The 21,550-nt window shown below is 42.9% G+C and overlaps 2 protein-coding genes across 7 annotated transcripts in view; one reads left to right on the forward strand and one right to left on the reverse strand.

Moving 5' to 3' along the window:
• MTDH (metadherin) overlaps window positions 1-10,155 on the forward strand; it is a 52,122-nt gene extending 41,967 nt beyond the window's left edge. For all 6 annotated transcript variants that reach the window (XM_045581328.1, XM_036436590.2, XM_036436583.2 and 3 more), the window contains 4 exons: window positions 876-983; window positions 3,925-4,065; window positions 6,419-6,575; window positions 7,190-10,155. In XM_045581328.1, coding sequence (XP_045437284.1) covers window positions 876-983; window positions 3,925-4,065; window positions 6,419-6,575; window positions 7,190-7,260 — 477 coding nt within the window. In that variant the 3' untranslated portion in view covers window positions 7,261-10,155. The remainder of the gene's footprint in view (window positions 1-875; window positions 984-3,924; window positions 4,066-6,418; window positions 6,576-7,189) is intronic.
• Window positions 10,156-15,316: 5,161 nt separating this feature from the next.
• Window positions 15,317-17,111, reverse strand: LOC118718137 (40S ribosomal protein S24-like). Its single transcript, XM_036436591.2, has 3 exons — window positions 17,101-17,111; window positions 16,429-16,435; window positions 15,317-15,801 (listed from the first exon to the last, which is right to left on the reverse strand). The coding sequence occupies exon 3, from the start codon at window positions 15,786-15,788 to the stop codon at window positions 15,393-15,395; it is 396 nt and encodes a 131-aa protein (XP_036292484.1). The 5' UTR covers window positions 15,789-15,801; window positions 16,429-16,435; window positions 17,101-17,111; the 3' UTR covers window positions 15,317-15,392.
• Window positions 17,112-21,550: the final 4,439 nt, after the last annotated feature.

Here is a 21,550-nt window from a genome sequence, read left to right on the forward strand (position 1 = left end):
ATTTATATTTCTACTGGGAATGCACGAGCGATCTAATTTCTCTGCATTCTTGCAAGCACTTGGCTGTTATCACTTTTTTCTTTAATTTTTTGTAATTGATTTTAGAGAAAGAGAGAGAAACATCAATTTGTTGTTCCACTTTTTTATGCATGCATTGGCTGATTCTTGTATGTGTCCTGGTCAGGTATCAAATCAACAACTTTGGCAATTGAGCTACCTGGCCAGGACCACTGTTTTTTATTTTAACCATTCTGATAGGTATGTGGTGATAACTCATGGTAAATTTTTAGTCTGGATTTTCCTAATGGCTAATAATATTGCACATAATTCCATCTGCTTTTTTGCCATCTGTCTGTCTGCTTTCATGAAATGTCTGTTTAGATCTTTGTACATTTTCTATTTAGACGCTTGGGTTTTTTTTACTATTGAATTGTTAGTGTTCTAAATATAATCTAGATACAAGTCTTTGGTTGGGTATATGGTTTGCAAATATTTTCTCCCACTCTTTAGTTTGCCATCCTCTTAACAGGGTCAAACTCAATTTTAATACAAATAGTTCTACATTTAAACTCTTAAATAAAACAAAATTACCTATCTAGTGAATTTTTAAAAACCAAGATTTGCACAGTAAGTCTTATAGTAAGTAAGGAAAGATGTAAGGAAAAAGTGGTCAGTCATAGACAATAGGAGAATGAAGTTCCATGTACTTTATTTCTTAAGATGTAATTTTAGATCACTTTTATTGCTTGTTATTAATTCTTATTTAGTATTTAAATAAAGACTAAACCTAATAAATGAAAATATTTCAAAATATTTTCAGAATAATGAGAACTAAATCAATCAGTTCACTTTAACATTTTTGCTTTTAAAATTAGGTTTCAGATGATGATAAAGAAAAAGGAGAGGGTGCTCTTTCAACCGGGAAATCTAAAAAGAAAAAGAAGAAAAAGAAGAAGCAAGGTGACGATAACTCTCCTGCACAGGTAGAGTATCAAAACAAGCTTCATTCAGTAAGCACCTACTGCAGAAATGTGAAAAGAAAATGCTAAGACTATGTAGAGATAAAACACACATCAAATTTATTTAAAAATTCCCTAAATGTTTTAAAGATTTTATACATCATACTATTAAAGAAACAAAACAAAACACCTTTGTTGCTTAAGAAAAACTAAATCCAGTCGAAACCAGTTTGGCTCAATGGATAGAGCGTCGGCTTGGGGACTGAAAGGTCCCAGGTTCGATTCCGGTCAAGGGCATGTACCTTGGTTGCGGGCTTATCCCCAGTAGGGGGTGTGCAAGAGGCAGCTGATTGATGACTCTCTCTCATCAATGTTTCTAACTCTCTACCTTTCTCCCTTCCTCTCTGTACAAAACCAATAAAATACATATTTTTTTTAAAAATCCAAGTTGTAAGCCCAAAAGTAAATAAATAAAATTCTAAATTAGTCCAGATGCATTTTGTGCTGAAATGGGAAAGGAGGTTCATACAGTATTTCACACCTACAGAAATTCTAACTTTGTGTTGCTCCTCCGTTTTCCTTTTCTTTGGTCTCTCCCATCTGGGAAATGTTTTAGATTATATTGTAGATCAGTGGTTCCCAATGTGGGGCACACTCCCCACAGCAATTTGAGAATGAGTTATTAACAGTGAATTTTTTGCATTTCTTACGATTCTAGGGGCCTCAAATACAATATATAAATATATATTGTTACATTTATGCATTTCAGTTCTTTATCATGTGATTTTGAAACTTCATTTTTTCTCATATCACATCATTTTTTCTTTAACAATTTCTTAGGGATTTCTTCCTCATTACTTTAACTGTTCTTTTGTTCTTTTATTTTCCTCTTTCACAGATGCCATGTTCTTTGAAAGCTTGTTTAGACCAAGTTAGTGGCCTTTTAGGTTCTGCCACTTGAATAGGAGTTCACTTTTTGAATAATAGAATTATATGTCACAGGGGGGCATCAGGATTTTTGAAATGTTTAGGTGGGGCATGGCCAAAAAAGATTGGAACCACTGATATCGATGAAAACAAAGATATTTTAATTTCATACATGCTATATTACTGGAAATAACATACATGCTATATTACTGGAACCGGTAACCACTTGGTTCATGGGATGAATCAATCACTGAGCCACATGAGCTACATGGATTTTTTTAATTTTTATTTTAATCCTCACTTGAGGATATTTTTCCATTGATTTTTAGAGAGAGTGGAAGGAAGAGGAAAAGACAGAAACATCGATATAAGAAAAACACATCAATTGGTTGCCTTCTGCATGTGCCCTGACCAGGGTCATGGTAGGGAAGGAGCCTGCAACCAAGATCCGAGATACATGCCCCTGACTGGAATTGAACCCAGTATATGCCTGGGCAAGCCGATGCTCTATCACAATGAGCACACCGGCGAGGGCTGGATTTATTTTTTAAAGCAGCATATCACCATTACATTACAATATATGAAAATCTTATTACTTATTTACAACTATGCTAAACAATTGTCTGAGAAATATTATTGACAGCTATCCTTTGCTAGCAATACCTTCTGAAATCCATTTAGCCAACTTGTTCTAGATTTCTGTGTTGATTATGGCCTTCCTGGGCTTGTAGATTGGTGAATTCCTTTTAAAGGAAATTTTGAGAGATTAATGTATTCTGTAAATTTCAACTTATTGGAAAAGGTCATTGTGAAAGTTCCTTTGGTATTTTGATGATATTCCTTTTTTTTTAAAGTTTGATCTGTTTTTTTGTTTTGTTTTGTTTTTAAATATATTTTATTGATTTTTAACAGAGAGAAAGGGAGACAGATAGAGAGGTAGAAACGTCGATAAGAGAGAAACATCGATCAGCTGCCTCTTGCACTCCCCCTACCGGGGATGTGCCTGCAACCAAGGTACATGCCCTTGACCGGAATCGAACCTGGGACCTTTCAGTCCGCAGACCAATGCTCTACCACTGAGCCAAACCGGCTTCGGCTGATCTGTTTTTTTTTTAAATACAATGAAGCATGACTCAGGAGGTCATGGTTTGATTCTTGGTCGGGGCACTTGCCTGGGTTGAAGGCTCAATCTCCAGTGAGGAGGGCGTGTAGGAGGCAGCTGATCAATAATTCGGTCATCATTGCCGAAACCAGTTTGGCTCAGTGGTAGAGCATCGGTCTGCAGACTGAAGGGTTCTGGGTTCGGTTTCAGTCAGGGGCATGTACCTTGGTTGCGGGCACATCCCCAGTGGGCGTTGTTCAGGAGGCAGCTGATTGATGTTTCTCTCTCATCGATGTTTCTAGCTCTCTCTCCCTCTCTCCCTTCCCCTCTGTAAAAAATCAATAAAATATTTTTTTTTAATAATAATAATAATTCGGTCATCATTGATGTTTCTGTCTCTCTCCCTTCCTTTCTGAAATAAATAAATATGTAAATATGCATGTGTGTGTGTTTATTTAAAAAAAAAAATATATATATATATATATATATATATATATATGCCTAAGCAACTGTTCAACTGAAACAGAGGGCAGATGCTCAACACACAGGCATGGAAACATGGAACAGACTGATGAATCTCAGAGGGAAGGGGGCAGGGGAGAAGAGATTAACCAAGGATCTTATATGCATATTAGAGGCCTGGTGCATGGATTCGTGCACTGGTAAGGTCACTCGGCCTGACCTGCAGGGATCGGGCTGAAACTAGCTCTCCAACATCCCCCAAGGGGTCCTGGATTGTGAGAAGGTGCAGCTCGGGCAGAGGGACTCCACCGATGCACCTCTAGTAAGTTTATAAAAGTTTTAGAGTCAGACTTTTCTTCAAATTTTAGTTTCTTCATTGTTTAAATGAGATATCCATGAAGTTCTATGTGAAGTAGATTTTAAATAGTAAAAATGGGTAATTTAAATCATCTAATAGACTACTTTTCTTTCTAGGACCCAGAAGAATTAGAAAAAGAGATTAGAGAAGAGCTTCCAGTGAATACCTCTAAAGTTCGTCCAAAACAGGAAAAAGCTTTTTCTTCGAAAACCATAAGCACTAGTGATCCAGCAGAAACACTTGTCAAAAATAGCCAGGTGATTTTTTGAAATTTAAAAAGTAAAACTTTGATGACTTGAGAATTATAATTAATATTTTATTGAAGTATTGTGCTAAGTATTTAAAATTCTCAAAATAATTTATTCTTCACAAAAAGAAAAACAAGAAAGGTAGGACCATTATGTAAATGAGGTTAGAGAAGTTGAACAAACTTGTCCAAAATTGCATAGCTATCAATGGTAAAATCAGATCTGCTAGTCTATATTTTCTCCTATTAACTGTCTAGGCACGCAGGAATCAATAAACAGCTCAGAGAAAATGTGACTGGTTGCATTTTTCCCAAAGCATGCACATAATATGATTATGGTCCAACCTCTCTAAATGGAGCATTTAATAAATTTGGTAAGAGGTTCTTAAAACATGTGCCTTTTGTGGAAATTTTTGATGTGTCAGAAGGCACTACATTACAGAAAATCTAGGTCACTGACACATATTGATTTACATTTAGGTGAATTACATCATGTTGAAATATATTAAATTCTACTGGAGTTGAATGGTTCATTTATTTACTCATTAAGAAAATACATTGGGTACCATATGCCACACACTGTTTTAGATTCTGAGAACTAAGGAAACAAAAGCTAATCTCTGCCTTTGTGGAGCTTACTTGCTTAACAAAACAGCTTTAGACAAGAACTGGGATTACCAATAAGAGAGAGAATTCATAACCATCTTGTCCTAAAACACAGTTGTAACCATTCTTCCTATTTGGATTGGTTGCTTTTATCTCCCTGAGAGTACTTTGAGATAAAAGGATGCAATCTCAACACATTTGTAGGTTTAAAAGGACTACAAAGGGTCATTTGACATTCTGATGTTTTGCTTAAATTATTTTCAGAAGCCATCGTGTAAAGAATATTAATATAGATAAGTGAGAGAACAGAGGAGGAAAGGAGATTAAAAATAAGTAGTAAAACAATATGTTTGGTATGAAATAAATACAGGTAACCTTAAGAAAGTTGAACGGAACATAATGCTGCTTCAGATCCCTGAAATAGGAAGAAAGAACCCCAGGATTTATCTGGGCACACACAGCTCCCTCCTTTTGTTTCCTTTTCCTTGGTGCTTTCTTGAACCAACGAGCCTGAAAGCACAAAGGGCAGGAGAAACATTACTTATCCTGGTTTCTATGCTAATAAGAGTAATATGCTAATTAGACCAAATGACCTTCTGGATGTTATTCCAGACAAAGCCGCAGAGGCTGAGGTAGAAGCAGTTAGGGGCCATCAGGCAGGCAGGGGAGCAGTTAGGAGCAATCAGACCGGCAGGGGAGCAGTTAGGGGCCATCAGGCCAGCAAGGGAGCAATTAGGGGGCCATCAGGCCAGAAGGGGAACAGTTAGGGGGCAATCAGGCCAGCAGGCAGAGGCAATTCGAGGCAATCAGGCTGGCAGGCAGAGGTGGTTAGGGGCGATCAGGCTGCCAGACAGGTGAGTGGTTAGGAGTGAGCTATCCCAGATTGGAGAGGGTGCAGGTCAGGCTGAGGGAGAGACACACACACACCACACCACCCCCAGTGCACGAATTTCGTCCACCAGGCCTCTGGTATTCAAAATAACAGGTAAAGCTAAAGGGTGAGATGATCTCTTACTCATCTGTTAAAGCCTCAGGGAACTCCCAAATATTGGAGATTCTATTATTACTTGGTTTTGACAGTTCATTGACTCCAGTGAGGCAAATCAATTTAACTCCTTTCTGCTCATAGGTTGAAGAAGGAGAAGCAAAGCTCAAGAGTCTAGGCCCTAGGCATTATATCACCACCAAACTGGATAAAACTTGGAAGATTTGGACCTGAGTTTAAGTTGCTTTGATTGGCAGAACTAATAGCCATAGTCAGCTTTTGCTTGAGGTCATATTTTCCCATAGGTAGGAAACAAGCTATTGCTGATGCTGTTTGAGATACTCCTACCTCTTGAGAAGGAAAAAGGCGGGGATTGCCTACTGGTAGTTCTGAAGTTCTGAAATTAGTGGTTTTCTTTTTGTCTTTCACATGAAAAGGTTTTAAGTTGAGTTGGTGGGAAGTGGACAGAACCATTGAATTGCTAACAAATATAAAATCATAAATTTAAAAGTTAATGAAAATTATTTACTCGTATTTGAGATTCAATAAACATCTTGTAATTTTAAATCTTCATTTAAATCTTCATTTAAATCTCAACCTGTATTTGTGGGTAAAGATATATTCAGTTTTGTCACTAGAGGGCAGGTGTGAGTTGTGCTTCTGGAAACCATTTTTGTATTTAGTTGTTGCTAACCAGCCTCTTATTATTATGATATTACATTTTATTTGGAATTTCATACAAAAAATTTAAAATAATTGTATTCCAAAATAGCCTATCAAGACTCTTCCACCTGCTGTTTCTACCGAGCCATCTGTTATTTTATCAAAAAGTGATTCTGACAAGAGCTCTTCCCAAGTGCCACCGATGCTACAAGAGTCAGATAAATCCAAGTCAAATACTAAGCAAAATAGCGTGCCTCCTTCACAAAGTAAGTCATCTCATTTTTTGTTCTTTTGTGTGCTCTCTATACTGTTTATAAGTGTTACTATCTTAGAAGCCTAAGGTATTTAGACTTCTGATCATAGTTTTTAGTTGATTTTTTTCAAGGAAAGGGAGAGGAAAAGAGAAACATCGATAATGATGTGTGAGAGGAATATCATTGACTGCCTCCTGCATAGCCCCTGCTGGGGATCAAGCCTGAAACCTGGGCATGTGCCCTGACTAAGGGTCAAACCAGCATCCTTTCCGTGCACAGGACGATGCCCAGCCAACTGAGCCACACCGCCAGGGCAGAGGGTGCACATGTTCTTGAAATGGCAGATTGTTCATCATTTTTCTAGTTCAAAACTGGTAAAATGTCATCCATATGGTTAAACTACTGTAAATATTGGAATTGAAAGGAAAGAGGAAGGCAGACATAGAATAACCTAAAACATGTAACTAGAACTTAAAAACTTAAACATAAAATCTAAGGCACTCTTAGTGGACTTCAAAGCATGTTTTCATTGGTGCTACTTTTATATTTTTGAAACATAACGATATTTATTATCCTCCTAACTTTTTTATCTCCTGTTGTTTTTTATTTTTTTATTTCTCTTTCAGCCAAGTCTGAAACTAGCTGGGAATCCCCAAAACAAATAAAAAAGAAGAAAAAAGCCAGGCGGGAAACGTGAATTTTCTTTTCCTGAATAGGACATGTGTTTGCAGACACTGTCTTGAAGATTATGCTGTTTATGCAATAATTTGTGAACATGTACAGAGTTTTATATAAATTTAAACCAATTTTTAAGACAAAACTGTGAACATAACCACCATAAAAATGGAATCAAAGGAAAGTTAATTTATGAAATTAAGAGGTCAGCAGAATATATATACTACATTGCTGGAAGACACTTGGGAAAGTCTTTTCAATTTAATGAGAACGTTCTTAATTCAAGAATATTATCCTGGTTTTACAACAGTGCCCTGTTTACAACAGATTGTGCCCTATTTCTTCTGCAACTGAGGAATAAAGGATTCTGATTAGAGAGAGAGGGTTGCCTACAAATTCGTAGGCAACTTCTCGGACCTTATGCACGGAACTTATACCATTTGAATCTGTTTTATGCTTAAATCAAAGTGCTTTGATCAAATAATCTGCCATATCTTTACATATTTGTTGGTAGCAATTTGTATTAAAGGAATCACAAGTGCAAATAAAAAGTCATTTATCATTTATTTAACTAAACTGTCATGGTTTAGTTTATAATTTTTAAAAAGTTCTTAATTAAAACATTGAAAATGCAGTTGACACTTATGGCTTATGAACTTATTTTTGATAGTCTTACATTACTTGAATTGTTCAAAGTACAATATATTTTAAATTAAGAATGGTAAACTGTATGTCTTTGTTTTATACTTTCAAAGATGAGACTCACAAATAATGCTCTTGTTTATGATTTGAAAACTTTCAAACAAAATGTAACTTATTTTTCCTTTCCCTAGCAATTTTTTCCAGTGTCATCTCCTCATTACTAACACTTTTTGACTATAAAAATGAAATCTTTCACAAACTAGTTCTACAGACAGAACTTTTGAGTATACGATGGAGAATGGAAACCTAGCGTCAAACAGCTTTAATTGACATTGTCAAGACCTCCAGCTATCAGGAATACGTTTTTTACTGCCTTAACCTGGAGTGCGTAGAATATGCATCAATTTCTTGAAGGGGATTCGTGTTTTTATAAGAATTTTCTTGTAATTATTGCAATCATGGTCAAATAAGGAATGTTTCCTGCTTGAAACTATTAATTTAAATGCTGTGGGAGCTGTTTTACCATTTCAGGCACTGTGTAATTCTATTGTGATAAACTGGCAGGTATCTTTGTAACTATAAATAGTGCATGCTCAGCCATGTACACTGTAAATAGCCTTTACCAAACGTGTTTGACAAGGACCATAATTAACATCACTTAGTGAATTGTGATAAAGAAAAAAGCCATGATTTGATGTGATTGGCTTAATTGTTTTTATGTGGCGCCAAGAATGAAACTGTTTAGCTGTAACCAATGGTACTGATCTGTCCATCCAGCGTTGTCTTTATTCTCTTTGATTGTGATTTGATAGTATTGCATTGTCAATCCAGGAAAGCTAAAGATACAAAATGGTTTTAGTTTTGCTGAAGACTGGCCTTATTAATGGACAGCTTTCCTAACACGCGATTATTAACTCTTTATCGGGTGTCAACATCTGTTTCAGGAACATGGCAGTATGTTTACATGTCAGAAGTTTTGTTTATGATATTTCTAAATTGATTTGTTTTAAATAAATTCAGCAAATGGATAGCATTGTTTTTATTTGCTTCAATATTGGGATAAATATGCTAACATGCAAGGAATGGATTCCTTCAAATGACTTTAGTCTGTTAGCTTTTCACATAGATGATTCCTAAGTAGATTCAAGGATTCCTGTGTTGCCGGCACTTTGTAAAGATCTGACAAAGGAGAATTCAGTAGGGAGTCTAATTTTAGGATGTGCCAAAAGATGTGTGCTCAAAAAAATTAAACTCTCTCAACTCTACCTCACCATTTCTTTATCCTAGAATTTTGTTGGCTATGTCAAGTGTAGAACTTTGTTTCTCAGTTTAGTATCACCCAGTCAACCATTTATGCCAGATGTTAAAGACACTGTCTTTTAAGGAGAAATGAATTGTGGCGCTGGAACAGTAAATTTGTTCTCGTTCACATGCATGAGGTGCAAACTCCTGCCGGATTACAGTATTATTGTTGCTTGCTCTTGACGTGACCCAGAGGTCTTTCTGTGACATGAAAGGAGTTTCTGGAATCTGAACACAGGAACTGTTCCCATCATCAACTCAGAAGGCATACAATCAAGTAGTGATTCAGGGAGGAGGGGGAGAGAGGAGCCCATTGCTCCCTGGGGCTCTGATTAGTGGCTCCCCAAACTGTCAGTAGGAAGATGACTGATCCCTTTGGTCTTCAGGCCTGGAGGGCACCTGTTCTGAGGAGCAATTAAGGCTCCTGTAGAAACTACTTTAAAATCGTCCTAATCCCTTCTGTCTCCGTACACTGAAAATTCCTCTCTATTCTGGACTGGGGAGTAGTGGTTTAGGGTTTCCCCAGGTGGAACCCTCATCTAACTATACTCTGGACTAAGTGAAACAGTTGAGAGAGTCCAAAAAGTATTAAAATCAAACGCCAATGTAATTTACCATGTTTACTTTGTGCATGCGTTCTGTTGGGGGGTGGGGAGGGGACAGTGAAAATAATACATTCAAATCTAATGGTATTACTTCATAGACTAATCCAGTTTGTATTTGGTTAAAAAATATTGAAGGGCAATATTTAACTACAGAGTTTAGTTTTTCTTCATTAAAAACAGTCGTCTGTTAATATAAGGTCTTTCAAAACTTAGAAATTAGGTTTAAGATGTCTAATAGATGTCTTAAGTCTTTCCTGTAAACTCACTGCACAAACTGGAATTACTTTCCAAAAGACTTAGGGAATGCAAATGTGTTATTTGTAAAATGCATTGAGTATTGTAAATAAAGCCATTTTTGTTTTGTTTAACTTGCTCATTCTAGATCTCTTATGGGGAGGGACTTCTCAGTCATTTTGCATCTTAAGCTATTATAAAATCAATTACTTTTTGATGTTCTGGATGTTTCTGTCTAAAACCATAGGTGCACCTGTAGGCTTTACCAAATATTTGGAGTTAAGCATCTCTTAGAATGTCCCTGTTCATGGCACTGGGAAACAGCTTCTATCTTATCGCACGTTAGCAAGAGAAGTAACTGCCACCAGGTGAGTTATACCAATGGTGTCAACCTTTTAGGCTAAGAAGTGGATTCCCCTTTGGCACTGTGTGTTAGTGTGGCCGTGTCCCCCCAACAAGAACAACTTAAATAAGATGGTTTATTTCGCTCACGTGGAAAGGCAGCCAGCCCAGCGCTACGTGACGCTGCAGGGTCAGGGACGCACGGTCCCTCTGCTGCCCCTCCCTGTCCTCGACACGTGGCTGTCCTGTCAGGGCTGCAGAGTGGGAGCAGCTGGGAATGTCTTATCAGCATTTCTGCCCCCTTTAAGAACACCTCTTATAAATTATTCACACCACATAGACTTATCAACACAAAATCACTTGATTCCTAGCTACAAAGAGGGATGGAAAATTGTCTTTACTCTGTATTGTCATTGTCAATCCTCCATTACTGAGGAAGCAGCGGAGGCACAGCTAGTTGTCTGTCATGGGGTTGACATACAATATGTAGGCTGTACCCAAGCATCATTTTTAAGATGAGGTTTTAGCTCATCCAACTGAGTGTAAAGTTTGACATCTCTCAGATGCTGCTTCAAGTAGCAGCTAATAATTTATATGTAGTATATTCGGGGAGAAATTCCTTCTGCTCAGTGAAAGCTTTAAATTCCAGAGAAAAGATGACAAAAAGTAGCCCATCACACGTAAACTGCAAGCATGAGATTATAACTATAATTATTTATAACGTAAATAACTATAGTTACGATAGAATTATTGAAACGTGTAAAATATTTAATCATAAGGCATTACTACTTTCTGAATAAGAGAGTAATTTCTAACCCTAGCATCAAGACAAGTATATGAGGTGCATTGTAAATGTTTGTTGACTAATAATTATTACAGTATTGAGGTTTATGAACAGGCTAATTTGAATAAAAACTTAAGCAACTTCAAGGTCATCCCCAGAATAATGGCATTCTTATTTGTATACGTGTGCTTTCCTTTTTTATTTATTGTATCAAAGCCTTTAAAATGAGTATATGTAACCTGTATATAAATTATAAAGCATAATAAAATGAACACCTAAAACCACCATTTTGCTTAAGAAATAGAACATTACCAGTGGGATATTGGGGGTGAACTTGACTTTTGTTGTGGTTGTTTGGTAACAGGATCCAAAAGGGAAAGCCATGGATGAAAATAGCTCTCAAATGCCCGCCTTGTCCCAGGTCGTCCTCGGTGCGGGAGCTGGCTAAGGGTCCCACGTGACATCTAACCTGGGGACTTAGATACAAGGCACATGGCAGACACTAAAGAATTGTACAGGATAGGCAAGATAGATAGGGTGCTGGTGCTTGACGCAGCTCAGATAAGGGGAGATACCGGATAGGCTTGCTGAGATCCGGGCAAAGGCCTGCTCCAGAAACAGGCATGGGCGTAGAGGGGAGGGTTCCCAGTCAGGCTGGGGCTGTATGGGAAGCAGTCTTGGTTCCGGCTAGGATCCATCCCCAAGGTCCTGCAGTGGTCACTTTATAAAATAGTCTCCTCCACAAGAGAGATTAACAGGAACATTTAAAAATTGGTATAACATACCGAAGCCGGTTTGGCTCAGTGGATGGAACGTCGGCCTGCGGACTGAAAGGTCCCAGGTTCGATTCGGGTCAGGGGCATGTACCTTGGTTGCGGACACATCCCCAGTAGGGGGTGTGCAAGAGGCCGCTGATGGATGATTCTCTCTCATCGATGTTTCTAACCCTCTATCCCTCTCCCTTCCTCTCTGTAAAAAATCAATAAAATATATATTTAAAAAAAATTGGTATAACAAATGTTTGTTTCCTGACTGTGTGCCAGATAAAACGCTGCCAGCACTAAGAAGAGAATACCCTGGAGTGACTGTTACTCAAAAAAACGAGAGAGGCCAGCCAGCAGGCTCAGTGGTTGAGCGTCAACCTATAAACCAGGAGGTCATGGTTTGATTCCCTGTCAGGGCACTTTCCTGGATTGCAGGCTTGATCCCCAGTGGGGGGCGTGCAGGAGGCAGCCAGTCAATGATTCTCTCTCATCATTGATGTTTCTATCTCTCTCTTCCTCTCTGAAATCAATAAAAGGCATATATTTTATAAAACAACCTAAAGAGCTTTCTGTGTTGGAATAAGCACCTAAAAAAAAGAAATTGAGGGGTTGGGGGGAGGAAATCCGATTACATCACAATGAAAACTATCGTATCTAGAAATAAATTTTCAAGAAAGACAAAACCATATGAAAACTAAAGTCTTATTGAAGGACAGAAGCCAATAGGACAAATGAAAAACTGTCGCATTCATTTTTTTTTTTTTTTTGAGATAAAATCAAAACAACCCTGACCAACTAAACTGAGGAACAAAGGCATGTGCCCTTGACTGGAATTGAATCTGGTGCCCTTCAGTCCACCGGCTCATACTCTATCCACTGAGCCAAAGCAGTTAGGGCTCTGACAGGCCATTGTATTTAGTCCTTGTACAAGTAGATACTAAGTGAATTGAGGGAAATGACTGAATCTTATTAATTTGTGATTCCTCAGAGCTTATCCTGTCTTTGGCACAAAGTAGCCAACAACAACAAAATCCCTGTTAAACATTAACTAGATCCTTAGTTTACACCAGCACAGAGTTGGCAAAGAGGCTTCCACCCACTGGGTGCTTTTCTGCCTGTCCTTTCATCCTGTTCAGCAATATTCCATAGGACTATCCAATCGGGGACTATGTATCGATATATCTATGACACAAACTTCCTAGGAACTTATTATTTTCCTTTTTTAAGACATACATCATTTAATTGCTAAAACATTCTGGAATTTTATTTTATTTTTTTAATATATTTTATTGATTTTTTTTTTTTTGCCTCCCCCCTCCCTCCCTCCCATACATATGGGAGTGTATGTCGCATTCTTTGTTTGGAAAATAAAATACCAATCTTTCCTAAGTTAACATACAAATTGAGTCCGGTTTCCATTACAATGCAATAGATTTTTTTAAAAGTACCTCTCAGATTGTGAAAGCAAATTATTTGGAAAAAATCAGCTATGGGGAGCAGCAGGAGATTGGGAGGAGGGGACTGGCCTTAAGAATACCAATTATCAGGCCCTCACCAGTTTGGCTCAGTGGACTGAGTGTCTGCCTGCAGAGGTTGCAGGCTCAATCCCCAGTAGGGGGTGTGCAGAAGGCAGCCGATCAATGATTCTCATCATCGATGTTTTTATCTCTCCCTCCTTTCCTTTCTGATATCAATAAAAATATATTAAAAAAAAAAAAAAACCAGCAGGTATCATCAGATAAAATATGAAATGGCTTGTTGCCTGGCAGGATTCTTAGTTGTGAAACCAGGACTTCCCTTTGGCTAGTTTAAACTGGGAGGGAATCTGGAAGCACCAGAGGTGCAGGTCCTCACCGCACCCCAGAATGGGTGTTAGCCACCCAGCCACATTCAGAAGCTGCTCTAGCTAAAGCCATCCACCCACAGGCCCCGCCCCTGCTGCCTCTGCCCAGGAGCTCCCCACCAGCGTCCCCACTGGCTCACTGGCTCGGCTCAGGCCTCCGATGACCTCACTCATTTCTTTGTGGGTGTTGGGCAGAAGCAAGTCAAATCCACGCCTGTTCGAAGCCAGGGGTACTGCAGGTTGAACTTGGACCACCATGTGGGGAACGCCTAACAGGATATTCAAAATGCAACTAGGGAGCAGCTGAAAGCTGGTGACCCCTTATGGAAGATAACCTGCCTAGCAACAGCAGCATCTAGATTTATGTTTGACCAAACCACTCGGTGATGCATAAACTTAAGTATCACAACCCCCAAACGAGGATCAGGATCAGCAGTCATTTAGGAAGCTCTCAGAACCAGCTCTCTCCCAGCTGGCCTCAGAGAAGCCGGGGTGTGGAAGAGGGGGAGTCCCCACGCTAGATGGCAAGCACCTCCTCCACGCCAGGTGGGAGGGGGAGCACAGGGGAGGCCCCATGTGCCCCCAAATCCCTAAACCTCAGCCTGGCCAGGATTGAAGGACAAGGGATGAGGTTTAGGCTGCAGCTAAGGATGGGGCTGGCCTTGAATTACTGCAAGTGCCTGGAAAGGATGGAATTTTCCAAGGACAGCTCTACTGGAGAATTCAGCAGGAAAGGAAGGAAGGAGGCGTTTTGCTTTCAGACACCACTGTAATTAATAAAAATGCAGTATCCTCTTGGAGACCCCATTTCATGCTATGAACCTCATTGCGTAGACACGAATAAGTCGGTAGTGCCGTGTTTGAGAGACCCCCGGGCTAGAACCCATTCCTCTCTGTCACCATCACTGTAGGACGGGCAGGTGAGCCGGACTTGGGGGTGGTAAACACACAATGCACAGAGGGTGTATCGTCGATTGTAGGCCTGAAACTTGTGTAATTTCATCCACCAATGTCGCCTCAATAAATTCAATTTAAAAAAACAAGAATGGCAGTGAGGAGAGAAGGTTTTATTTCCTTATTTATTTTTCTATCTTCTTACTGATTTCAGAGAGGAAGGGAGAGGGTGGGAGAGAAACATCAAAGATGAGAGAGAATCATTGAACGGCTGCCTACTGCACACCCCCTACTGGGGATTGAGCTCCCGCAACGGGGCGTGTGCCCTGATCCAGAATTGAACCACGACCTGCTGGTTCCTAGGCTGACACTCAACCACTGAGGCACACTGGCCAGGCATAGATAAGGTTTTATTCTTTTTTAAAAATAATTCTTTAGTCGAAACCGGTTTGACTCAATAGATAGAGCGTCGGTCTGCGGACTTGAGGGTCCCAGGTTCGATTTCGGTCAAGGGCATGTACATTGGTTGCGGGCACGTCCCTGGTAGGGGGTGTGCAGGAAGCAGCTGGTCAATGTTTCTCTCTCATTGACGTTTCTAGCTCTCTATCCCTCTCCCTTCCTCTCTGTGAAAAATCAATAAAATATATAAAAAATAGTAATTCTTTTTTTTTTTTAAGTTTATAGTTTATTAGTTCTCTCACAAAAAAATCTGCACAACCATCACAGATAGTCACCGAAGAATCTTTACTCCTTCTTTTTGCCAGCACCAACATTGGCCTTAGCAGTCCCCCTGACTTTCTTCATCCTGTTCTTGCGTTCCTTTCTCTGTTTTCTTGAGGTCTTCTTCTCATATAGGCCATGTCGTGCAAGTCTGTGTTTGGGTTCATTTTTCTTTGCATAATCCAAGGAATCATAAATCATGCCAAAGCCAGTGGTCTTGCCACCACCGAAGTGGGTTCTGAATCCAAACACAAAGATGACATCAGGTGTGGTCTTATACATTTTGGCTAGTTTTTCCAGAATTTCTGTCTTGGGTACTGTTGCCTTCCCAGGGTGAAGGACATCGATGACCATTTGCTTCCGCTGAAGTAGTCTGTTGGTCATGAACTTCCTGGTCCGGATGGTTACCGTGTCGTTCATGATGAAGGTTTAGCTTCCAGCAGCCAGGGAGGAAAAGCAAAAATAGTAATTCTTTATAGTTGTATTAGATATGTCCCCATTTTCCCCCATTGACCCCCTTCAGCCGGCCCAGACCAAAACCCCCCCTCCACACACACACACAGGCCTCAGCATCCTATATTGTCCGTGTCCATGGGTTATGCATATATGCATACAAGGTCTTCTATTGCTCCCTCCCCCACCTTCCCTATAGGTAAGGTTTTAAATAAATGGACCTGCAAGTAAAAACATTATTCCAGTGGCTTTAGCCTCTCCATGTCACCACGCAGCTCCTTTATAAATTAAGACCTGGGCACCAATTACAAAGTGAGTCATCATTTGGAAGCGGACTATTTTCTCACAGCTAGCAGGCCTGGAGAAAATGTCTTTGGGAAATCTGTACGAAAGATGGTAGCTGGGGGCTTTCTCTTGGCCACGCCAGACCTAAAATCTGCGAACCTGGGGCCAGGAAAGCTGAGTGGTGCTCTGTACCTCAGCTTGCTCCGAAAACCTATCCTGCATACGTTTCTGCAGTACCCAGAGTTCAAAGGAAAGCAGTACGGAGCGTTGCAAAGATTCCAGGAAAGGGAGTTAGAATTTACATCCTGCCCTTATTACCCACGCCTTCACTTCTTGGGGGCCATAAAACCTAAAAGGGGAGAGTGACCAAGGAGCATCTTTGAAGAGGAAACCCGGACGATAATGAGACTATTTAAAACGCCCCGCTCGGTCCTGGCTTCAGCCGGAGGCTCCCGGAGATGTATTAAGCACTTACTGTCAAAAGCCCGGGATTACGATCGTCTGAGGGAAAAGGCAAGGTGAGCCTGGCCAGGCTCAGATCGGCTGCCAGGAATTTATCATAAACCCGGGGAAAGACTCCTCTCCGCTCAGCACCGCCTCTGGCACCTGGAACTACCCTGTTTCCCCGAAAATAAGACAGTGTCTTATATTAATTTTTTTTCTCCCAAAGTTGAGCTAGGTCTTATTTTCAGGGGATGTCTTATCTTTCCATGCGTATAGGTCTTATTTTCGGAAGATGTCTTATTTTCGGGGAAACACGGGTAGGACCGAGCCTGATGAGAGGCTCAGAAAAGTATTGTTCAACAGCTACATGAACACAAACCCAGGTCAAATGTGTTGCCCGTTTTATAAAGAAGGCAGCTTCTCCCTGACTGGTTTGGCTCAGTGGATAGAGCGTCGGCCTGTGGACTGGAAGGTCCCAGGCTCGATTCTGGTCAAGGGCATGTAACTTGGATGTTTCTTCTTCTTCTTTTTAATTTTATTTATTTTTTACAGATAGGAAGGGAGAGGGATAGAGAGTTAGAAACATTCATGAGAGAGAAACATCAATCAGCTGCCTCTTGCACACTCCCCACTGGGGACGTGCCCGCAACCAAGGTACATGCCCTTGACCGGAATTGAACCTGGAGCCCTTCAGTCCGCAGACCGACGCTCTATCCACTGAGCCAAACTGGCCAGGGCTCCTTGATGTTTCTGACTCTCTATCCCTCTCCCTTCCTCTCTGTAAAAAATCAATAAAACATATATTTTTAAAAGAAGAAGGAGGAGGAGGAGGAGAAGGAAGAAGAGAAGGAGAAGGAGGAGGAGGAGGAGGAGGAGGAGGGGAAAGAGGAGGAAGACGGGGAGGAGGAGGAGGGGAAAGAGGAGGAAGACGGGGAGGAGGAGGAGACAACCTCACTGACAAGGCAGACATGTCTCTGTTCCTCACGTGGACAAGCTTTCTGCACCCCCGAGTACCTGCAATATTCTAGGCATCGGGCATCGTGCTAGGTGCAGGGATACAACAGTCACCAAGGAAACATGACAGATCCGCCTCTCATCTCACCGACGAGCCCCTAGCGCGATGACAAGCAGCAGGCAGCTGTGAGACAGGAAGATCAACGCCGGCCCGGACGTGTAGAGTGCCGGGGAGCGAGCGTGAGGTGACCAGGACGGAACCCTGATTCTTCGCCTCCTCTGGAGCCGTGGAGGGAGGGGCCCAGCTGTGGCCCTGCTCCGCGGTGTCGGTGGGCCAGGGAAGGCTCCCGGGGTCAGGCTCACCTTGTACCCATGTCCGGGTCTCAGTTCCCAAAGCAGACTGAGCGACGACGTGGAGAAGCTAAGGCCGCTGGGAGAAGAATGCATTCCGGTTCCCGAGGGAAGCTGCGGGTTGGTCAGGGTACAGAAGAAGGGGCAAGGGGCATGCACAGGTCACAGCCCTTCCTTCCTGTGTTTCTGCAGGACCGGCAAGCCGAGGATCGGCCTGGGGGAGAAGCCCTGCATTCCAGAAACCTCTCCCTCCCCGCGCCCTCTCCCGGAGGCCCAGGCGAACAGGCCACCGCAGGTCCAGGGGGAGCTGTGGTGGGAGGACGGCGATGCAGAGGAGGCTCCTGGGGAGACACACACCCCGTGTCCGCTGTTCAGACAGAGCTCCCTCGCTCAGAGCCACACCTGGGAACCCAAGACGGAACTGCCGGGCCACCCACCTCCAGGAGGAGGACAGCTCCCAACAGCCGAGGCCCGAGACAGCCCTTTTCCTCAAAAAACAACGGATTGCTTTGGACGCCAAACCACCTTATCATCGGCCTCTCTTGTTCCTCTTGCTACAATTACCCTCGCCTGGTGGCTGGCATCGTTTGACCTGTCCATGGCCAGCACACTTGGGGGCCGAGGGGAGCACAGGAGAACTCTGAGCTCTTGTTCTGAGGCCGTGGTCGGCAAACTCTTTAGTCCGCAGAGCCAAACACCAACAGCACAACGGTGGAGATTTCTCTGGAGAGCCACATTGTTTAAACTTAAACTTCTTCGAACGCCACTTCTTCAACACAGACTCGCCCAGGCCGCGGTGTTTTGTGGAAGAGCCACGCTCCAGGGGCCACAAAGAGCCGCATGCGGCGGCTCGCGAGCCGCAGTTTGCCGACCACGGGTCTAAGCTAACGGGACAACCCACGGGTCCGGGCTGCCTGTCACTACGTGAGCCAATTAAGCAGAGACGGGGTTCAATCATAAATGAGTGTTTATTCCAATAACGCCGGCAGTGTGGGAGAGCAGCGAGTCACCCCGGAAATTCTGCTCTGACCTGACCCCTACCCCCACCCCGCCAGCTGGCTGGTTACACACACACACACACACACACACACACGCACACACACGCACACGCACACGCACACGCACACACGCACAGGAGGGGGAAGACAGCTCCGTGCAGCTGGAGCTGCCAGTGTGGCAGGGAAAGGGGAGGCAGAGTCTGCAGCCCGGCCTGCGGGAGCTCAGGGTCCGGTAACAAGGTGGCCAGTCTGTGATGACGCAGCCAGCTCAGCCCGGCCCTGGGACTGGACAATGGTCAGCGTTCCTGAGAAAGCCCCCCGGAGGGGGTCAGGGTCTGGGCACGGCAACCAAATCAAGCGTGTCCTGTCCTTGGTCTGTTCTCAACATGTATTTCTTGCCTGAGTCACGGGCCCATCGAGGCAGCTTGCCTTTTTGCAGCCTTGCTGCATCCTCCAGCTTCCCAGGGGGATAAGGGAACTACTCATCTACGGTGAGTAAGGTGAATCGTGATTGGACAACGGTGGCTCTGTTCTCCCTGCATGCCCTCCCCACGGCCCCTACCCCCACGGCGGGCCTCACTCTCCGCTGGCTGCGGGGCCACAGCCCTGAGCATCAGGGGGCTCTGTGCTGCCCCAGCTGCTGGTTGTCTCGCTCTCCTCTCATATTTCACAGCCCTTCCCCGGAGAGGCCTGGACTCCGTGAGGACATTTGTATGGAGATGAGTAGGTTTTGTTTTGTGGGTTGTTTTCTTTTTAATGTTTCATTGATTTTCTTACAGAGAGGAAGGGAGAGGGATAGAGAAACATCGAATAGCTGCCTCCTGCACATCCCACACTGGGGATGTGCCCACAACCAATGTATATGCCTTTGTCTGGAATCGAATCCAGGACCCTTCAGTATCCATGGAGCCAAGCCGGCTATGGTGGTTTTGTTGTTTGTTTGTTTGTTTGTTTGTTTGTTTTGTGTGTGTGTGTGTGTTTAAAAATATATATTTTATTGATTTTTTACAGAGAGAAAGGGAGAGGGATAGAGAGTTAGAAACATCGATGAGAGAGAAACATCGACCAGCTGCCTCCTGCACACCCCCTACTGGAGATGTGCCCACAACCAAAGTACATGCCTATGACCAGAATCGAACCTGGGACCCTTCAGTCCGCAGGCAGACGACATTCTATCCACTGAGCCAAAGCAGTCAGGGTGATTTTTTTAAAAAAATACATATTTTTATTGATTTCAGAGAAAAAGGGAGAGGGAGAAAGAGATAGAAACATCAGTGATGAGAAGGAACCACTGATTGGCTGCCTCCTTCATGCCCCTCACTGGGGTTGGAGCCTGCAACCTGGGCAAATGCCCTTGAATCTGGGACCCTTTGGTCTGCAGGCCGATGCTCTATCCACTGAGCCAAACCGGCTAGGGCAGGAGCGCTGGTGTCTCAAATCAACTGTGTCCCAGGGCCGTGAACTGAGGTCGTTGCCAATAAATGCCGTGGAAACGAAGAACCAAAAGCCCTCCACCAGCTGCTCCGAAGGCCCCCAGCATCGTTCCCCTGAGGAGGTCCCCCTGGTCAGGCCTCAGCCCAACTGCAGGCCACTGAGCACGTCTAACATGGGAGTCTACTTTCCCACTGCTTTCTGCGAGGTCACCCCATCTGCGTCCTGAACAGGAGGGAGCTCTCCTCCCTCCCTTTCACACTGTCCTGGCCTCCGAGAAGCACGAGATGTTCTCGGCCGCGTATTTATCAAACAGCCACGCAGGCAGCTGCCGGGGGCTAAGCCCAGGGTGTGTTTTTTCTAACCACACAGTCTCACGCAAAATGTTGACGGCGTTCTCGAGTCCTGACATGTTGTGTCCTATCCTCCAGCCTCGCACATCACTCCAGATCTTGAGAGATGACGACAAACCACGTGTAGAGGTTCGTTGATTTTCTAAAGTGGGGTTGGCAGTGGTGGTTAAGAACACTACCAATGAGCCGAAACCGATTTGGCTCAGTGGATAGAGCGTCGGTCTGCGGACTGAAGGGTCCCGGGTTCGATTCCGGTCAAGGGCATATACCTTGGTGGCGGGCACATCCCTAGTAGGGGGTGTGCAAGAGGCAGCTGGTCGAGGATTCTCTCTCATCGATGTTTCTAACTCTCTATCCCTCTCTCTTCCTCTCTGTATAAAATCTATTTAAAAGAAGGAAAAAAAAAAGAAAAACGCCCATCCACGTGGCTTCTGGCCATATTGTATTGGCCCAAGCAAGTCACCTGGGGACTCCTGAGTTCAAGGGGGCAGCATGTCTGATCTTCCCGGTGGGAGTGGCACCTCGGAGAGGGAACCAGATTACGTGGCGAGCAGGTCAGTAGCGAATCAGCCACTCTGTCAGGAAACGCTTCTTCTGCGGAATGTGAACTTTCCTTTCTCAGCAGACAGCCATCGGATGATGTCACCTGCTGATGCTGCCCGTGTGACCAGTCTTGCCCTCTAAGGAACTATGTGTACAAGCATTTTAATCTCGTGACATTTCAGCCCTTATTAATGTTTAACCGTGAGTGGAAAACAGAATATTGAAGTGCTGGCATGAGTCATAAAACATGTATTTCATAAACTTAAAATCCTCGAGAGGAATCCCTGAGTATGCCGGACGCTGTGACCACCTTCATCAGAGGTTCCCCGGACCGTCTAAGCCTGTGGTCGGCAAACTCATCAGTCCACAG

This window comes from Pipistrellus kuhlii, unplaced genomic scaffold, assembly GCF_014108245.1.
Source record: "Pipistrellus kuhlii isolate mPipKuh1 unplaced genomic scaffold, mPipKuh1.p scaffold_m20_p_14, whole genome shotgun sequence".
Classification (NCBI taxonomy): domain Eukaryota; kingdom Metazoa; phylum Chordata; class Mammalia; order Chiroptera; family Vespertilionidae; genus Pipistrellus; species Pipistrellus kuhlii.